At 40.4% G+C, this 22,174-nt stretch overlaps 1 protein-coding gene across 1 annotated transcript in view; it reads right to left on the bottom strand.

Moving 5' to 3' along the window:
- jmjd1cb (jumonji domain containing 1Cb) overlaps positions 1 to 22,174 on the bottom strand; it is a 172,430-nt gene that overhangs the window by 96,220 nt on the left and 54,036 nt on the right. Inside the window, exon 2 of the mRNA XM_037081078.1 lies at positions 15,597 to 15,821. Coding sequence (XP_036936973.1) covers positions 15,597 to 15,821 — 225 coding nt within the window. The remainder of the gene's footprint in view (positions 1 to 15,596; positions 15,822 to 22,174) is intronic.

Raw genomic sequence — 22,174 nt, 5'->3', positions numbered from 1 at the left:
CCACACTGACAGTTTATGTCATTTCGTCATTTGACTTAAAAAAGTCATTTAATAAAAAAAGTCTCTACCATGTTTTGGTGTTGTTTATCTCTGCAGATTTAGCAGTGCTTCTCTTCTCTTCCTTCTGTGCTGGAGTTTGACACATTCAGAGGGACTTCATGAAACAGTCATCTGCATATCTTGAACTTTTTACTTTGGCTCGTATGGCAAAGTATACATGCCACTATGCGTCATGGTGGTGGTTGGAAAACACTCTGAAACAGCTTTAAGGCTATGACCATTTTCAAATCACTCCAGCCAAATAAGAGAACACAACAACAATTACCATTCTGACATGTATCCATCTAAATTTAACATCTCTTTACATTTCATTTCTGAGTTCCAAGTTGGCATAAAGATAGTCAGTGACACATGAACCAGATGTTTTTTTTCATCCTGGAGGCCTCACTGTAAGGGAGGGGCACCGTGCTGCTCAACAGTTGTCAATCAAAGACACCTGACAGACAGATATGAATAATAATTCATAATATTTATTCCTAAAAGATTGTCCAAGACATTCATGCAGGGAATACAGAGAAAATACGACTAAAAATACTATTTATGAAATTCTGTGTGAAGAGACCACATGTTGGTAAAGGATAACAAAGACAAACAAATATCTGTATATTAAGACCACCTCCTGTACCAACTATAACCGGCTTGAACATATCATCCCGTAGTACACTTAATTTCATAAAGAAATTGCCGAAGAATATTGACACCATCAGTCTTAATATCAGCTCATTATAATTATTCCAATAATGTGCAGCCATAATTATCATGATCCATCAAATGTGGTTTTCAGTTACTTAATAAAATACATATAAGGGAGGGAGAACATTTCACAGTTTAAAAACAGACTTTACAGGGAATTTACAAAATACCCCAGACTTTTTCTGCATTCCAATTTAAAGAACTATTCAGTGCATATCTGATAACATATGCTGATACTGATATATTTGTGATAGGCCAGGCTGGGCTCAAATACAAAACACTGTTAGAGTCAACCAAACCACAGTATCTGGTTCCCAGTGGATCTGTTTTTCTTCGGTATGAACAGTCAATGTACTTGTTAAGCAGATACGTTCAGTTCCTCATGTGAAAGTCAAAGCAGACTGTCTGTCATTCCCTCCATCTGTATCTCATTGAGGTCAGCCTGAGCACAGTGAGTTAATCACACCGCATCTGGTTTGTTTGTGTGTGTGAAGCTGTGAATAGCTCTATGTGACTCTCAGTGAGTCTTTGTCAATCTGATTGTGGACATGAGGACACTAGTGTGTATGAATCCTCGATAGCTGCAGACCATTTCTGAATGTCTACACACATTAATCAGTGTGCTACATATATGCATGTTCATAATAACTGCAACACTATCTCTTGCCTGCAATCTGATTAATGTACAGCACATTTATCAGACCTGAATAACTATGTTGCTGCTAGGAAGTCATCAAAAAATAGCCTTCAGTTTTCATCATAAACAAGATCTGTGGAATTAGTTTCTTTCCCTGCCCCGTCTGCGTCTGTCTCTGAATTTAGGACAGACGAGAGCTCTGCCAGATTATGTTGTGTGGTGTGTAGCAGCACATGGGCACTCAGCCAGAATACAGGATAAGTGTGAGTGTGTGTGTGTGTGTGTTGCTGTGTGTGTGTGTCAGTTAAAAAAGTGTCCCATCAGTTTGACCATGGTTCTGCACCACCTGCCTCCACTAGAGCTGGTAGACAGACACACGTGGCCTGTCAGTTAGTTGAGCAGCCTTCTCCACTTTCAGACGGCAGGACCTTCCCTCTACTACTTGTTTTTCCCAATAGTTCAAAACTGACCGTAGGTATATAGCACATTTTTCCAAAAGTGTTATTGAAGTGTTATTGATGTTGGTAGGTTTCCGATATAGTGAGCCCTCGGGACCCACAGGTGTTCATCTGTCCCAGGGATATTTACTGGGGACCCTCTAAAATGTGTGATTTTGGACTAATTATAGTGTTAAACTTGTGTTTGACGTTATGCAGTTATAATCATGGTTATATGCTTGAGGAAAATGTATCTGAAATTTAAACAAATCAAAAACAATAGGAAGCCCAAATTGGAAAACCAAACACTGACACATTTATGGCTGCCCACAGAAAAATGATGAACCAGTCAGTTGGATACTGCGTTTGTCGGTCAGAGTATATTACAGGAACAGCATAAAACAGGGGTACTCAAATACAAATCTTAAAGGGCCACAAAGACTTTTTTCAGTGACTCAAAGGTCCATGTGTTGAGGTCGGTCAGGCCACATGCAATAATACTGTATTATTCAAAACAAAATGTCCTTTTCATTCAAAACAACAAAAATATGAACTAAAATAAAATGTCATTTCCATTGACATAAATTAAAATACATAGTTGAGTATTTCCTCGTTTTGTTTGCCTTCAAACATCGTGTCTATTACTTCAGTCATGCATTCTTTTATCATTTCTGCATCTGAGAATGGCTTCTTGTGCTTACCCAAAATCCACACCACTCTAAGTGAGCCCTCTGTTGCTTTTTGTTGTTGTGTCATAGATGTGACAAGAATCCTGCTTGTAGCTTGATATGATGATTTGAGTGCATTTATTTTTGTTGTTCGTACCTCTGAATTTTGAGGAAATTAGGAAAATTCCTATGCTTCGTGTCTCGCCGCACACCATTTTCATGCAATTTAGGCTCCTACGGCCGCACAATGTCAATATGCAAACTGCTCCAAAAACAAAAGTGAAAGTTAAAAATTGTGCTCACAGCTGTGAGTGACCCAGCTGTCTGTGTATCATTGGCATGGAGACAAGTCCCGGTATACACGTGCTGACCTAACCAAAACGACATTGTGAAGGAATAACAGTTCGGGGCCCAGCCTATTGAGGATCACTGGCATAAAACATAGACGCTTACAAAAATGCACAGGAGGGGCGAAGGGCCAAAGCCCAGCCCCCTCCCCAATATCAGAGCACATCTATGGGCAAAGCTACAAGTTTTCATTTTCTTGATAAGAAATAATATCAGAGCTACGGTATCGTCAAGGTGGGTCCAGGGGTATGTTCACCTGTGAGAAATATTTGAAAAATAGCCCATTAATTGATAGATTCTGGTGAATTTTATGGAAATAAATGGACAACATTCAGACATGGGATAAACAAACTCAATGTGAGCCAATATGACAGTAGCACCAGCTCCCAAAGGTCTTTCCATCTCTACCCACCTCTTCTATTAGGGCTGGATATCATTAAGAATGTCGCAATTCGATTCAGTATCGATTCGATTCAATATTGATTTAAATGCTTTGATATCGATTCAGTGATAAGTAGTAATAAACAAATAATTCATTAGAGTACCTGTTCATAATTTTTAAATTCAAAAAAGTAATCTTAAATTATAAATCTTTCCTCTACGACGTTCTAGTTTGAATTGAAATGTAAACAAAGGCACAAGACTTCCAGCTGCTGGAGCAATTTGGGGGCATCATAATCTGGCCAAGGGCCCCAACATGTGTAGCACTGGCCCTGCTCTAACAAGCCGTCTGTGGCCAGCGAGAGACATGCAGCATGATGCATTGGGATTTTACAACTGAACTATGAGCAGGAAGCACTTCAAGTCAAATATTGCAGTAAAATCTTTACACAACAAACATATTCAGTAAATAGTCACACCAGGATAAATGATGCAATGATTCTGTCAATCTGAGAATCTAGAACAACATGTTTTTTACCTGAAGGTGATTAATGAGTTATCAAAATGGCTTAAACATTTGGTTCAATTGACAAAATTAATTTAAGAGGCATTTCAGCTCTTCATTGAGCTGCAATGGTAACCATCCTGAGACACACTTGTGGCTGCAAGTATTCACACACTGAGAAGCATACAGTGATGCAGTAGCTGGAAATCATGTGTTTCTTTTCATTTTGACAGACATTATGATTGTGATTTGATTTATGATTAGTAGGAATTATCATCATTGTATCACAATATTCATTTTCACTAAAAAATAATCATGATGTGACATTTGTACGAGTCATAAAGACATGTTAAATACAAGACATGTTTTCTTACATCTGGAGAAGAAGATTTGTAAGCCAGAACATTTTTGTAGCACTACAGACCTTCATTATAGTGCTTTGTTACATAATTTAACTTTATAAAGCAATTCCACTGCAGTTTAGATACTGTCTCAGCCATACTGTGATGTTGCTAATATTAAAATTAATTAACCTGAGTATGTGTCATTATATCCTATGTCCTTTCCTTCATTTCCTATGATGCAGCAGGGCTCACTGTCTCTCCTCTGTCCCATTCCCTTTGCTCACTTTCACACACTTCCTCTACCCTCTGGTGTCGTCTGGTCACTGGAAGTGACTTTGTGTCTTTGAAGGGAGTCTGCAGTGAGGTCTTTAATGATTTCACATAGTACGCTACACTCCCTGGCAGACAGAGAGGTGATGTAATATCTGGATCAGAGAAGCAACTGCATCACATTACACCCCACCATCACATTCTTTGTTGGAGCTCTGTGGTGTGGTCAAATGAGATGTGATTCCATGTCAGTGCTGGAGGATGTATATCATGTCAGAGCCAAATATCAATTAAACTGAAGTGAGAATATAGAAAATAATGCTGCCATGGCATTCTCATAAAATTAGAAAATGTAACCCTGTATGCCAACCAACAGCAACTGAAAGCTTTTATCTGAATCAGTGCCAAAAGGGGATCAGTTGTAGTCTTCTGTATTTCATGTGTTCTGTCAAAGATGCTGATGTTTTACACACTTGTGCCAAGAAGTCATGTAACAGTGTTGCTTCATTATTTCCTCTGCTGTTGTATAATGCTGGCATTCTGCTTCAGTGATGGAGTCACATCAGTGAGAGACAAAGTGAGGTCCATTCTGATCAGCATAACACAAATCTGCCAGTGTGGGGGAAACCTGAAGACACACCCCCAAGCACAGCACAAACACCTCAATCACAGTAATAACGAGACAAAAACAGCCACTATCAGCCTTATTAGCTCCACTGATGGAACTAAGGCGTTGGATGCTGACCGTCAGGTTTGACTTATGGGCCAAACTTTCAGCTGCGTGTGTTTGTTTGTTTCGTTACGAGTTACTTTGCAGATTATTCAGTGATTGTAGGGTATTAATTGTGACATGTTACCAATCAGTGTTGTGGGTGGAACATAATGTGAGGGGATGCTGCATCAGAGTCAAAAGTAGCACATTTATAAATTAGTTTATTTTAAATATGCTCCCCATCAGCCCCATCAGTAAGCAATACCTCTTTCACACAGGACAAAAAAAACAAAACACAGTTAGGTCCACTCACATCTGGCATATGTCTTTAATGGGAAATGGTGCGTTAATTTCTGCATCATATGATATATTTCAGTTGCAGCTCCAATCTGAAGTGAGGCAAACATGCATGACACCCAGGTGGACAGTCAAACTACTATTAATTTTCAATTTGCCAGTGTAACTGTACAGGTAATTGTTTGAACACTAAACTACAGGAGGCTAGGCCTGTCACTATAACAAGTTTTGCTGGATGATATATTGTCCCAGAAATGATTGCGATAAACAATATATTGTTGTTTTGAGACCATTGTCAGCTTATATAATGATAATGGCATAATAATGCAAGTACATCCTTTCAAAGATCAATAAACTTTTATTTATAAATAATATTTAACATTGAAATTGGAATGTGAAGAAGACCTTCTAAATATCTAAAATAAACAAAACAACCAGAAACAACAAATAAAGAGGACTCTCAATCTCTGTTGCACAATTGCAGTTGAATTACACACAACCAAAAACAATAACCCTAACCCTTTTAGTGTGTCGTCTTTCACGCTGTACAATTGTGGAATTGCTGTTTGTGACACGTATGTTCTCCCAGGCAATTTGTACTGGCTGTCAAATGTTTGCAGCATTTGACAAAATGCCAGCTTTTCGACGGTATTTAAGGGCTGCATCACTTTAGCGATGTAGGGAACTATACTGTCTGTGAGTGCGCACCAATTTTGCACTGTCTTGTTTGTATTTTGTTTGTTCTACGCCCCAGTGATTGTGGACTGTCGGGAAGATGGAGACGGCCCTTCTGTAGCTTTAGTTGTAGGTTTTTTCCCAGATGGGAAAACTGCATCGGATGTTTATGCTTTAGGTGCAGATGCATGTTTGTTGTATTGCCACTTTTAGTTGCAACTGTTTTACAACAAATGCGACATACCGGCTCGCCAGGTTAAGTGGTTCACCACAGTCATTTGGTTTGAACACAAAGTGCTTCCACACTGCAGCTGTCGCATTCAGCTTTGAAACCAATTCCATCTTTGTTTTTATTCCGTCAAATCTCAACTAGCGTTACCTCTGGCTTGCTACTCCTCACAGGGCTCTCATGCTGCACTCTGTGTTTGTCAGGAGCGGGGCCCCGCCTCTCCACACAGAGACAAAGAGTGACTGACAAGAGGGTTCACGTGAGAGACACGAGGAAAAAAAACAAGCCTGCAAATGGAAATTATCGAGGCTGGCAAAATTATCGAGCTCATTTTTATTTATCGTACAATTAATTGATTTATTGATTATCATGACAGGCCTACATGAGGCCTGTTTCATGAAGTTATTACAATATAACATTATCAGCATCATTTACTACCATAACACAAACTACAGCCCTATGTTACATCAGAACGTTATATCACATCCTGTATGTCGACAGCTGTCCTCATGTAAAAGGTGTAATTGTGTGTGTGTGTTTGTGTGTGTATGTGTAGGAAGAGGATGTGTCATCTCAGGCCACATGTCACACACAGATTGACAAGGAGAACAGAGTGGTGAGAGAGGAGTCAGAGAGAGTGGGTGAGAGGCTGAGTCACTGTATTTGTGTGTTTGTGTGTTTGTGTGTGTGTGTGTGTGTGTGCGTGTGTGTGTGTTGGAAAGAGAGAAAGTGGCTGATGAAACATATTTACCAGGAACCTTGTATGGTTAAAGCTGCAGCGTTTCCACTACATTCCCTGTGGTAACCCCCTGTGGTAACCCCCTGTGGTAACCCCCTGTGTTTCCCTTTTTCAATCATTACTTGCAGAAGTCATTGTGTTACAGAGGGACTGTTACAGCACAGACAAAGAAACACACTCTCTTGCCACATCAAAACTGAACCTATGGCTGAGAACTGAGTTTTCCACAGAGCAGGAAGACTGCTATCAAAGTAGATTTAAGGTCAGATGATAATGACATACAGGAGTAATCTGTCAACCTATTCTGCAGTTTTGCAAGATTCTTCTTTTAAAGAGATTAACATCACAAAGATGATGATGCAACTTGCCAGTTCCTCCTCACTTTAATCTGTTTGAAGAGGCAGAAGGAGTAATACCAGTGCTGGTTAAAAGCCTGGGGATACACTAGCCAGTACATATCTCAGTTGACACATAGCATTGGGTATCGAGAAACACTGCTACTAATTATCCTACCGAGAATTACTACCTGTATCTTAAATGAGCCTTATAGTTGTGTAACTGTTGCAGAAGAGTGAACTAGTCCAGAACAGTATCAGCAGTGCAGGTAGACTACCAAGCTGTTTTGACAATCCATAAACACAGTGTTAAATGTTATGTCAAATTTATACATCTTCAGTCCTGTCTGTCACATGGACCAACAATGATAAACACAACTTCCAAATATCAAGTTTAAAGTCTGAGTTGAGAAGTTGAACAGGAATATCTGGTCTCATTTCTTTGAACTAAATACTGCATAACAACAAATAACACATGCAGAGTAGATAAAAGTGTTGAGTAAGCAGTAACTTTTGATTGTAACAGGATCAGAGCATGTGAGCCGAGCTGAGCGGTGAGAATTTCTGTTCCCCACTTACATGGGTGTTCGCTCCTTCGCTCCATCGCTCAAAGTTATACCAGACAGCTCCGCTCAAAGACCGCTCTCTGCTCACCTAAAATTTCATTCAGCTCAGGTGAAATCTCTCCATGATTGCTCAAATTTAAAAGAGGGAGCAATTCCTGACATTTTCCACCGAATTAGCCTTGGACACACTGCCTGACATGGCTTAAACTGACGTGCAGCGGCTTTGTTGCTGGAGAAAGCCTGTCAATTGAAACCCTTTTCAGTTTGTAAAGAACAGTAGATTGTTTTTGGCTGTCACCTCGTCCTCTTTCTGTGTTCTGTCTGTTTGAGCCAGTGGATGGCCTTGTACTGCCAGCGGTATCGCAACGTAACTGGAGCGAAAAGGAACCATTGCTCTGGCCTTTGGATTAAAACCCGCTCTGCGCTCCAACTATATTTCGCACGCTCCGCTCCCCGTTCGCTCCGCTCATGCCCTGCACAGGATGGAGTTCACTATGAAATATTTTAACACCAAGATGTAGCATTTACATCACTGCTATATGAGATTGGCAGAAAGAGGAAACTGGGGGGTGAAGACAGTAAAAAAAGAGGCTGCAGCAAATCCAACACCTTATCAGACCCTATACAGACAGGAAACCCACAAGACTTATTTCCTCCACACACGCACACACATGCACACGCACACACACACAAACACACAAAACACACGTGTGTAAATGGGGAGGAGTGTGCACTTCCTCTCCTGTGAACAAAAACAATATGAGATGAAAGCAGACAGTGACAGTTGGACTCAGTGTGTGTTTGTGTTTGTGTGTTGTCCAGGAGTTTCAATGTGTTTGTGTGTGTATGGTAATGTGCAAAGTGTGTGAAGGAAAACTAAGCCAAAAGCACGAGTTGACATGTTTGCTTGGTGACTGTGTACAAGTACACACAATATGATACATAGTCTTTGGAACCTGTTATCTTATAAGCATCATTTGACAAGATTTTTATGATCAGTATTAATCATCAACAGCTAATTAACTCTTGTTAAAATCTGTGGTTTCTTTCTGAGTGGTTCCTCACTGCTATCTGTCATTGAATGCTCAGTCATATTATTGGTCTTTATGTACAGAAGCAAAATATACAATCAACATTTTACATAAAGTGTTGGGTATTTAAAAAAAAATGCCTGTAGTTCTGACAGAGAACCCCCAAAGAACCATATGCTGGTAGACAAACATGTTGCCATCATTTGAAATATGCACAGCTACAATCCTGTCATTCATATGGACCAACAATAATAAACACATAAGCTAATATCAAATCTAAAGGCTGTTGAAAAGCCAAACTGAAATATTTGGCCTCATTTCCTTGTACTTAATACTGCATGACCCCAAATCAACGTAAAACAGGACAAACTTACATTTACAGAAAGGTTTTAGGTGGTGTCCAAACATATCTCTATAAAAGCAAGGAATCTCTGTCTGTGTGTCCGCATGTGTGCCTCAAATATCTCTGCAAATCAGGATCAGACTGACCTGAGATTGTGGCTGCTGCGTGGTTCAAGGGTGTGCAACGTCGCATTCGTTTGGACTACAATGATACCGTTAATAAATTATGAAGGGAGAAATGCTTCACGAATTCCACTAGCATTGTTAACCATAGCCACCATAGTCACATGCGCACCAGAGCCAATTACTGCACACCATAGCCACATATGCACCAGAGCCAATCACTGCAGAGCTCACCCCCAAGACAAGCGGATGTATACCTGCAGCGGCACGAGCTGGACCGGGATTTTGCCGGCAGTTCGGTCCCGTTATGTGCATCTAAACTGACTGTTGTGGATTAATGAGACTAAATGAGTCCAGGCCGAGTCCGTTTGGGTCTGAGAAGATCCGGATACGCAAGGACAACAAAGTGGAATTGGAATCTGTGGATGTTGGTGTGTAGCTAGCTGCTAGCCCACCCCCATCGCCCACCTCCTGAGTTGATGGATGCACTGGCACGTCCAAAACCGGACGGGTAAATAATATCCGCCACGCTTTTTCACGAACATTGCCGTCAGGTTTGCTTTGTGTCTGGTGCAGGAAGAAATGGTAAAAACAGGATTTTGACACAAAAGCGTCCCCAAGCAGCAAGTTTGGTTGCTTAGGAACAGGGGAAGTTGTGGGAGGTTACGCAGGTGGTGATACAGACAGAGACTGTGACGCCGACGGTGATACAGACTGCATTTAAATGTAAACAGTTACATATAACTTTGTAGATTTCAAAAACGTATACGCACAAATTTAGCAAACTATTCATATTTGCATTATAACTAATTGGTATATAAATTTGTTCGTTAAACATATTTGTGGTTTTCACAGTAAAAAATCAAAATTTTTCCTACACTGATTTTATGTTAATTTGTGATTTTAGGTCCACAGTGTTAATATGGTATGTCAAAATGAAAAAAATAACTGTATGGTCACACATCTGAGGTTGTGTTGAAAATAATGACACCAACCAAGGTAAGGTAAATAGTTTTTAAGGTGAAATATAATGGCAAAATCAAAAGTAGTCAAAAAAAGGCAATTATATACCTGATGTCCCACCTTCAAACACAGCCTCATTTGGCCATCCATGAAAAAACTACTTAACCTCTCAATTTTCTAGAGGAATACATGCTTCGACTGGGGGTGGGTGAGCTGTCTTGGTGAGTTTTAGAGCCAGTCATGGTGGGGTCACTGGGAACTTTACAACACAACAGACTTAACCCAAACAAGCAGCCTGGGGCAGGTGCCGTCTCCCATGACTCCTAACATTAAAGTGAAACTCTCGCCAAAATGCGACCTAGACTTTTTTTTAAAGCGAAACTCTTGCCAAAATGCAACCTAGACTTTTTTTGTGAACTCCGTACCTGAACTCCTTCAAGACTGTTGGAAAACCATTTTAGGTGACTACCTCATAAAGTTCATCGAGAATGCCAAGAGTGTGCAAAGCAGTAATCAAAGCAAAGGGTGGCTATTTTGAAGAATCTAAAATATGAAACATGTTTTGAGTTATTTCACACTTTTTTGTTTATTACATAATTCCATATGTGTTCATTCACAGTTTTGATGCCTTCAGTGAGAGTCGACAATGGAAATAGTCATGAAAATGAAGAAAAACCATTAAATGAGAAGGTGTGTCAAACTTTTGACTGGTAGTGTATGTCAGCACACTACTATACTAGGACTCTAATGTACACAACACCGCTTATTGACTGCCAACCCTCTCTCTCTATTAAAAGACGGCTGCATCAGCACAGAGGACAGCTGCACACACAGGCAAACACACACTCAGCTGCACTGACATACTTAAACAGATGACTGTAGTTTGAAAGGTAAGAGGTCATAACGTGTGTGTGTGTGTGTGTATGTGTGTGTGTGTGTGTGTGTGTGTGTGCGAGAGAGTGAGTGAGTGAGTGAGATGAAATAGGCTGCTTGTATTAGCACAAAGAGCTAACACTATCCTATAAGAGAGATAAATAACACTATGGCCTTACATTTGTCACATACACATGATACATACATCTGACACCGCCTGTCAGCACACCACTACACACAGAAGAATGTGCCTCATACATGTGCACACATTCAAGCATTGATAATGATGTTTGGCACATGATGCACACAGATTTAAACACACCTATGAATGAAGACTGAATAGGTAGTGAAGCGTCAGCACTTGCTCTGTTCACAGCAGAATTGCTTGCTGTCGGGTTGGGTTCAGTTTGATTAACATACATAGTTTAAGTAGTGAGTGCCTGCCTGTGAGATGAGGAAATGCGTCATTGGCTGGTCAGTGTAACTGTTCCTGATGGTCCTCAGTCATCCAGCAGTATATTCATAATGAAGTCAATTGAAGATCAGTTTGACAACTTGTGACTGATACTTGGTCTGGATCTTCTCCAGTTCCAATACAGTTCATCAGTTTACAGCTGCACCATCCTGCAGCTTTCCCGACTACCAGCATCACATGTTCTATTTATATTGTTACAACTGCACCTACAACTGCTGCTGCTGTCTAACCTCACTGAACAATGATCAATTCTGTGACAGTAGACCAGAGACAAGGCCGCTGGAGATGCATCCATTCACTGTCACACCATGGCTCTTGCGTTATTGACATTGTAACTTACTTGTGGAGCAGAGAGTCAACTTATCACTGGATCAGCAGAACATGAAAAGAAAGACTCAGTGGTGTAACATGTTCAAGTTGTAACACAAACTGTTAGCTGACAAAGTTTCAGTTGTTAAAATAAATATATTTGGGTTTAGAGTTGTTGATTAGACAACATAATATATCAATAGTTAATGACAAAATATACCGGAGTATTCTCAAAGGTTCTGTAGTAAGGCTTTACTTTAACTATGTCTAGTTGTATTAGAGGACCCTAAAACAGGCAGCAGACAGGTCATAGAAACACGTTTCAGAGTCTAGAAATCCATGTTTTCCAGTACATAACCAATGTACACTCTCTCCAGTCTACAGAATTCATACAGAACAAAGTTGAGAAAAAGCACAAGGCAGGAATATGAAGGAGAATAAACGAATGACAGTGAGAGATAAAAGTGAGAGACAAAGAGATATGTGTGAAAAGACAAAACAATGACAACCATGATGGGTTTTGAAAACAGAGATTAAAAGACATAGTAGTGTGTGGAGGACATAGGGGTCGGTTATATAAGAATTTAATAAGTAGACAGGACACTGTGACGTGAGGACTAATCTGTGTCTGACTGTGGGGGTTTCCTTCCCCAGGTGATTATGTCCATAATAATAATTAACAACAGAGTTTCTACAGCAGAGTACAAAGCCCATGCCTCGGCAAACTTTTCATTTATCCAGGAGCAAGGCATCAGACTACAATCAAGACAATTAGATGTAGCTTCTTTCTGAATGAACTAATGAGAATTAGAATGAAGCACTTGCTAATGTGTGCATTTCTTCAGCAGACAGACATGTTCTCCTTGTAATTTCTCCATGGACATTTAAAGAAAACACTGATGCAAACTCGGAAAACTTTAATCTGCTCTCACCAGATTCCCAGGGCTGTAGTGCTCACTAGTGCCAGGATAGTTACAGTGAAATTATAAAACAATTTCTTTGGGTACTTCTATTGTACAGCAGCAGCATGTGCTACACATGTGTCTCAATTAAAGAGAGAGCCGAGAACAAGCCTCAATAGAGACTGAAGTAGATAAGAGAACAGGAAGGGGTCTGAAAATATTTCAGTTTGGCATTGATGCTGTTTGCTATCAACTGCGTCTCCCTCATGTTCACCAGTTGTCTTGTTCAAACCAGAATGATGTAGAATTACACAGGCAATTAATGGAAAATATTTTAGATAATAATTTCACTGTTTCAATAACTTTTAAGAGAAAAATGTCAAACAAAAACAACAATTTGAAGATGTCACTTGGGGCTCTGAAAAATTATGATTTAATGCTGCTTTTAAATGAAAAGCATATTCAAACTACAGTAAAAGAGCTATTCAGGAAAAAATTGAATCAATTTGTTCTACTCAATGTGCAACTTGGAATTATTTTAATCATTTCATTGCTATTAATTAAAACTGAACTCAAAATTGATCAAAAAATAGTGATTCACTGTTTCCTGGGGCTTAGAGCTGTAAGCCCAATGACAATGCGTGTGTGTGTTTGTGTGTGTGTGTGTGTGTGTGTGTGTGTGTGTGTGTGTGTGTGTGTGTGTGTGCGCATGCGTGCATGCCTCTGTCTGTCTGTCTGTCTGTCTGTCTGTACTAGATTTGGATTTTCTGCTATGACAATAGCAGCAGAGGGGCAGAGTCAGACGGACACAAAAACAACCAGAAAACTGTGTGTGTGTGTTTGGAAGTCTTTGAACTCTTATCTTCCATGCATGTGCCAGATGGCGCTGTGCACACTGCTATTACATAATCAAAACAGTGAATCACATTTCCATGCACACACTTGCAACCACTGTCAAGGCATACACAGTGTGGCTCTTGTGAGCAGACAGTTGTACACATGGTCTGAAACTAAATGTCATCAATGTCAAACATTTAGGAACACAATCCGTCAGTCAGGGACAGACACAAAAACATTCAGCTATAGCAGTCTAAAAATATGAGTTTACTGCCATAAACAAATATCCACACTGCCTCAGCATGAGCATGCCTACACATACCACTGTCATCTGAAGGGTGTGTGATACTGTGTGTGTGCATGTGTGTATGACTAACAGACGACAACAAAAACACCACAGCAACCACACTTCCACCACACCAAAGCTATATGTGCTTGTGATGACAGAGACACAGAGCAGTCTGAGCAACAGAGTGCTGATGTGTTCACTGATAATGACACGCACACACACACGCACGCACGCACGCTAGACATTATCAGACAAATAAGTTTGATCTGTTGTTTCAGCTAACACTACTTTGACTTTATTCAATCCTCTTTCAAGAGCTGTATGAAGCAACTTTAAGCTATAGTGAAGCATGTGTTCCAGAACCAACCACTCTACACCTGCAGTCTGCAGTGCACATACTAAATGCAGCGCCTTGATTTTACTTTCATTGGCTTTCAAACTGGTTCTGGTACATGGTGGTGTCCTAGGGAAACTACTTATTCAACTGTGTTTTGATCACCAGGTTCTAAGGACCATATGGAACTAGACTAAGAACTAAAACAAGATTGAACTGAAAACAGAATCTTGTGAGACACTGTATAGTATATATATATCAATATAGACAATATGCTCATTGTTTGATCATTGCTTAGAGGCTGTGAGGTTTATGATTCACCAATGAACTAGATTCTATGCAGCATATTTAACCCAGACAGATCCTGAGCCATCGGCGTACTATCCCGAGACTATGGATGATAGGGATCTTTTTGTGAAAATGCAGGTAAGATAGACAAGTTTCTTAAAAGGTAGTGGGTTCCTAGAAAAGATCCTGCAAGTGGAAACTGTCTACTTGAGGTAAAACAAGCTGCAAGAAATATCAAACACAAGACAACATGGTGAATGGTAGGGTACTGACCACAAGAGCAGACCTGAAAATACCGGCAGGATTTCACTCTGTGTAGGCAAATGTAACATTTTTTTAAATCAGTGGCTCTTCCCAATCATCTTGCTTCAAAGTAAACCACAGCACACATATGTCTCATCTTTACACAACAAGATTGGAGGAATTATCATTTCAAAAGGTAACGACAGCAGTAAAACTCTATTTCACGCTATGATGGTTACATATCAGTGAATCCGCTGCTCACATGCGTGCTGAACCGTGGGATGAAAAACCATAAGGATCATGGATCAGCAATGTTTAGTTCCACCACTAAGAAATTCATACGACAATGTAATAAAAAAAAAATAACTACCTGCGGATGCTCAAAAGTCACAGCCCAACACAGCTGCTAAACTCTGATGACACTTAATGAGTCAAAAACACAACCAAAATCTCTAAAAGACAGGCTCAACAAAACTGATGGAGGCAACTGTGGCAGGGCTGCCACTCAGTAACAATTAATATCCAAGACCATAAAGACAACACTGTGAGGATGAAGAGTGACCCTGATCAGGAGAATTCAATACATTGTGTTTAAAACTGTGGCAAATGTGTAACAGCAATGCAGCGTGCTCATATGGCTGGCTGTTCTGATTATTGTGTCCTGTCTATAAATAGAGAACAAAGGTCTTACCAGGGCAGGCCACTGTATGTGTTTGGCCTTGGTCCCCTGCGGCAGGCCTCCTGCTCCTCCACCTGCTCCTGCTCCTGCTCCTCCTCCTCCTCCTCCTCCTTCTCCTGCTCCCTCCTTCCTCTTGGCCCAGACCAGCTGGTGCTCCAGCAGAAACAGCTGGAAATCCTCATAGACCTTCACCCACTCTCTCTTCTCCCACTCCTGGTCATCAAATTCCACATATACCTGAACAACACACAGGAAGAACATGTTCAGTAACAACATCACACACCAAAACAACTGTGACTGCAGTGGGTTTACATTTTCTGCAGTGATCAGATACGCCTGCTGGGATGGAATATTTTTTCATCAAAATTATACACAGTGCAGGTTGACACCCCCCCCAAATCCTTCTAACAACCAGACCCAAATCGAACCATTAAACAACTGTCTTTCAAGGCATAATAATAGTAATAAGAAGGGGAAGAAGTGGGAGGAGTAAAAGAAGAAGAGGGCAGATGAAGAAGAGGAAGAGGGGGGTGGAAGGAAAAGAAGGAAAAGTAATATTTCTGACAGGTCATGCTCTAAAGTTCTGAATGCATATGTTGAAAAATGTCAAAGAAAAGCCCCAGCAGCTGTTTGAAGTTGATCATTAGTGACCAACCGATTATTGGCGCCCGATAGAATGGCCCAATTTCTATTTGGGGGTTCTACTGTATCGAAATTTTGCGCCGATAGAAAAAAAAGTGTGACAATGACAAAAGCATGCGCTGGTGTACTGATTTATTTTGTCCAGTGGGGCACACTGAGCTCAGCCAGAGACTTTGGCTCAGCTCACATTTCAGTGAAGTCCCTCCCCCACTCTACACCACGAAACCTCCCGACCACCTGACCAGTCAGCCAATCAACCAGCGGACTTTTCCCCCTTTCCACGGTAAGTTAGTTCATGAAATAAGTAACTGTAAACATGAAAACATCATGGAACAACAATTATAGGCCACATTTCATTGCCCCTTTCAAAAGTGTCCCCGACCAAGGTCTCTTAATAACTTGCATATTGGCTATCGGTGATTGCACCCCCTCTAATGTCGGCTATCGTTATCAGGCCAAAAAAATCCCTATCGGTATGACACTATTGATCATATTAAGTTCAGTTTGATCACAGAATCAACACTGATGTAGAGGTATTCTAACATAGAGGCCTTTCTATTCACTGTGTATATATAATCCACTAAGTGTCTGTTGCAAGTGTCTTGTTGTGGTGGATGGATGGATGGATGGATGGATGGATGGATGGATGGATGGATGGATGGATGGATGGATAGATGGTTGGATGGATGTGTGTGTGTGTGTGTGTGAGTGTGTGTGTGTGTGTGTGTGTGTGTGTGTGTGTGTGTGTGTGTAAATTAGAAATGTTTCTCATTTCATCTCCACATCCTCCTCTCTGATCCTCTGTCCCCTCATCCCTCCTTCTATATAACTCACCCCTCCCCCACTCTTGATTCCATAAGCAGAGAGGAAGTGGGATCAACGAGTGCATCTCTCCTCATCCAGCCTCCCACCCTCCCCTTCTCCCATAATGCACTACTGCAGTCGACAGAGTGCTCAGATGCAGCCAACAGGCGTTAAGAACAGCCACCTCAGTCTGTCCCTTCTTTGTTTACTGTGACTGCCATCTATCTATTTATTTTTTCATCCTCCTATCCTTTTTTCTAACAGTCAACCAGTCTTACTCTGCACCTCCATCTCCATTGATTATTGATCGCTCTGTCAATTTCTGTTGTATCAGTAGCAGTCATTCAAGGATGTAATTCATCACTCTCACATGTTCTACCCTCTTCTCTCCACCCTCTCATCTCTAATTCATTTTAGACAGCAGAGGTTAACTTCCATCTGTCTATGTGTCCATCTGTCATTTACATTTGTCATTAACTCCCTATGTTTAACATTGTGAATTAAAATAAATAAATCATTTCTTTAACCAATACTGACCACGTAAATTTGAAAAAAGAAGAAATATCTAAAAGGGACAGATACATTCCCATGGATTCTGAAATGCATTAATGCTCTTAAAAAACATATAAAGTATTCATTGATTCATTGATAAAAATTGTTGATTCATTCATTGACAAAAATCAGTGAACCAAAAAAAAAATAATAATAATAATCAGTGACATCATGACATCATCATGCTGATGTGAAATGCCAGTAAAATCCATTCAGACAGAATCAGATCAGTGGGTTGTTAAAAAAAAAAAAAAAAACAATAAATCCATCATGTGGACAGCATAATGCTCACTTCCTATTTTTAACAACCATCATCACTACAACCAATTTCCCAGTAACAAAACCAGTTTGCCTGTGAGAGCAACTCTTTTTCTGTTACAGGTCCCTCCCTCAAGTCCAGGCTTTTTTATCACCTAGTGTGACCCTGTTGCCTCTTCAGCAGAGTACAGCTTGGACCACATTCTTCTGTCTAACCTTACCGACTCAGAAAGAGTGCCAACAATGCCTGACTAAAAACACAAAAAAGCACTATTTACCATAATTTAACACTATATTATGCTAAAAGAACCTGAACTCACCATTCCAAAGCAGGCATGCTCTAGTCTTCAACTGGCAGAAATGCACTTAATAATATGTTTGTTAATAATATAGAATAGAGTTTGTGATAAAAGGTGCTACAGGATATAAGAAAGTCACCTGACTTGTAATTCTCCATTCTGGCTTAACCTGACAGCCACTGTACTGCATGTGTGTTTTATTGTAATCATCTAAACTAGCCTGAACGCCACAAATTAAAAATGTGTAAATAAACAGACACTCATGCATATACATATTTTCAGTGTGCATGCCTCTGTGTCAGCCCAAGCCATTAAAACTCAATCTTACACTAACTGTTGCCTGTTGGCCTAAGGCCAGTTACAGGCCATGTAGGGTCAGGAAATTACAGGGCAGTACTGAGCAAGCCAGTGCTGAACTCAACAACAGTGACAACAAACACAGAGCTAGCCAATATCACGTATCGTATTGCTTCTAACTATCACTTACTATGGAATGCAAACAATGAACAGTCGCTGAAAAATGTGACACAAGACAATGACATGGTTATGGTTCAAGAAAAAGCAGTGTGTATCAAGTACATATTAAACATGTACAACACACTCAGGATAATGCAAAGAGAAGTGAAAAACATAACTATACATTCTGTCCCTCTGTGAGTGCCATATGTCTGCATGCACTGATTACTATCAGCAAACACAATGATTACCTCAACACAGCTACGCACAAACATAAACACAGAACTGTGCACCAACAGAGTACAGTGATGATTCAGTCAAGAAAAACATACATTTGATAAGAATGGGAAAACTCAGTGTATGCTGCGTCTGTTGCTATAGTAACCAGAGGCAGCCATGAGAACTGGACACACACACACACACACACACACACACACACACACACAGACACACACACACACACAGAGCCACAGTGAGGAGCAGAAATAGAGACAGAGAGAACAAAGGAGAGCAGGTGCCATACTTACAACAGTATCTGATCTGATCAGTATACACTCTCAGTATCACTACAGACTGTGTGTCACTCTGTTCTTACGGCATGGTCATAGCACCAATTGAAGACACTAACCATAAATTCAGGTCATCCAATACAACTCTGCTACACTGCGTAGATGGTCCAAGTGATTCAGGAACCCACTTGGACAAAGGTCCAAAAGACTGCTGTTTTCCAGGGGCCCAGAATCTGTGGCAGCACTGCTTATGATGCTTTATGGATTTGTCATAATAGTGTTCACACTTACAATGTCATATTTAACACATTCGTCTCAGTATTTGTGTTGTGAAATACTGTTACTTATGTAAATGTGTTTCTCCAACGTTCCTACAATTATGAACAGTGAACTTGTGCCAGAAGAAAGCATTAAAAATTGCAAAAATAGGTGACACATGTGACACACTCTCAGCTCAGAATTTATATCATACTATTCCAAGATTCCAATTGTTTGCCTTTAGATCGTATTGTGTAGTGTGTATATGGGTTTGGAATTTTAATTTCAGTGAGTCCAGACTTTCATTTGAGAAATGAAGCTGAGATGCAGCTGACTGTCTCACTCAGGTTTGACAGTTTGTGTGTGTGTGTGTGTGTGTGTGTGTGTGTGTGTGTGTGTGTGTGTGTGTGTGTGTGTGTGTGTGTGTGTGTGTGTACAGCAGCTCAGCAGCATATAATCTGCCCATCACTAACGGCTGCAGAGCAGCTTTCTGGCTGGCTGCACATCAGGCCGCTGGCAGCCAATGAGCATGAGGCATGAAAGCAAGCGACCAATGTGAACAGAGAAGCAAATCTGCCTTTTAAACAGAGCACCGGAGAAAGCTGGAGAAAACACATACCGATACAAGATGCAGAATAAAGGACAGTCGAGCACAGGAAAAATGGGAGACAATATTTATAGGAGGACGAGATATTATATGTACTACTTACTTGTACTATGTTTTGCTCTCTGTCTGCGTGGATCATATATACTGATGTTGGAGTCCTTTGTTTTTCAATTTATTGAATGACCTAGATGTGAACAGCCAACAACATTGAATCAATCAGGCCACAACCCTTTCTGTCATTCTGCAGGAATGCAGTGGTTATGTTTCTAGTCCAACAAGCCTTTTAACCCTTTTTTGATGACATCATGAGGTTTTTTAGCAGCTACATGACCCTCCGTCTCTGTCTTCTGCATCTCAGCCCCAGGAGGTTGCCCTCTGCTATGTCATGTACCAACACACACAGCACACACACACACGCACACACACACACAAAGCTCTATCCGCTCTCCAAAACCTCTAATCTGATTAATTGAGCTTGACTGCACAGAAAACATGTAGACTGGTCAAGCTAAAAAGACTCTTTTATAACCTTTACCCCAACTAAAAACCCCCAACTCCATCACCTCACACAAATATAACAAGTATTCACAGACAAAATTACAACCAGCCGGGGTATTTGAACCCAAGCCTGCCCGCCACTATTTTAGAAACAGAGAACTGCTACTCCTGCTGGAGGAAATTTTATGTCAGACCCAGCATAACCACAAACAAGCCCATTCTTAATGAGAACTACATTCATCAACAGGATTATATACAATATACAGTGCATCATTACAGATAATGATGTCACCGATAAGTGGTGAATATGGTCATTAAAGCCGGCACCGAAGTCACCCCGTCAGGGTTGTACTGAGGCAGTATACTGAAGCAGATAATTTTGTTCTACTATTTTGTCTACCCTCATTGACAAGCATTACCAATATCGAGTAATACTGAAAGTTGCACCCTCCAAAATGAACACAAGCTGGATTTAAACTGCTGTGTAGCGGTTTGAACAAGACTGAACATGAGAACCTTCACACAAAAGATGTCCTGCTGGACTTCAGGTTTGGACGGCAATAGTTTTAGCCAAGTGGACTAAACTCACTCAGTGTTTCCCAAAGAATTAGATTATATTTGTGTTGTTTATCAATTCATTCTGTATTATGTACAAAACTGAACAGACAACTACAAGTCATTCCTCCCTATTGGCTGCTTCAAGCACCGGCACTGTTACAGCACAAACAGATACACATAATAATCCAAGCAGTGGCTTGACAGGGTTTTCTCAAATGATGGCTCACCTGACCACACTTATCCTTACTGGTCTCTTACATTTGTAGTGTTGTGTTAGGAATATCGATAGACCAACAGTTAATGTATAACTTGAATGCTATTTGCCATTATTCTGATGTAGATAAAAATGTATGGTTGCTCATGATTCATTCACAACTTCACGCTATCAGTCAGATAATTAAATAAGAAAGTACACCGCATCATCATATGTCACTAACGGTGCTCTATAGGCTAACATAAGCAACCCATGCTTAATCTGACAGTCTGCACTGATATCAGAGTTGGGGCACTACAACAACAATGTAATGTTAGCTATCTAGTTAGCTACCATGACATCAGCGAGTAGTAGTGATTGCTTTTTGCTTGTTATAAAGAACAGAACAACATAGTTCTCATAACTCCCCATGATCTAGGCTGAGGCTCTTCAAAACCATTTCTATGCACAAACCAATATGATTAGTTGGTTCAACAGTAGTTAACAAAGTAGGCAATAAAACACCATGACAAATACATCCAGCTTACTACTTGCTGATGTCACCGTGGGGCATATGGGGAGAGTTGGAGGGAGATAACAAGCAATAAAGCATTGAAAACAGAAAAGTGATTTGCAGCCCAAGATGTTTATCACTGAAGTACCCCTTTGCTGGCATAACCCACTGGCCTGCATCTTCTTCAGGCTAAAACCCCAAATACATATTTCAAAAGCAATGTGTTTCTTTAGCTTGAAAAAGACAGATAGCAAAATATATTGTCAGTTTAAATGAAGGGGAGCAAACCTTTTCTTTTCCTCTCTCTTTGGCCACAAACTACAAATGTAACAAGCAACTGCGTATCAGTTAGATGTATCAGTTGGATTAACAAGTCCTAATGAATATGGCGCTTTAATACTGCAAGAGTGACTCCTACAAATCACCAAAAACAGAGCCAATC

Source organism: Acanthopagrus latus, chromosome 20 (genome assembly GCF_904848185.1).
Source record: "Acanthopagrus latus isolate v.2019 chromosome 20, fAcaLat1.1, whole genome shotgun sequence".
NCBI classification, from domain to species: domain Eukaryota; kingdom Metazoa; phylum Chordata; class Actinopteri; order Spariformes; family Sparidae; genus Acanthopagrus; species Acanthopagrus latus.
This window is presented reverse-complemented; position numbering and strand designations above follow the sequence as displayed.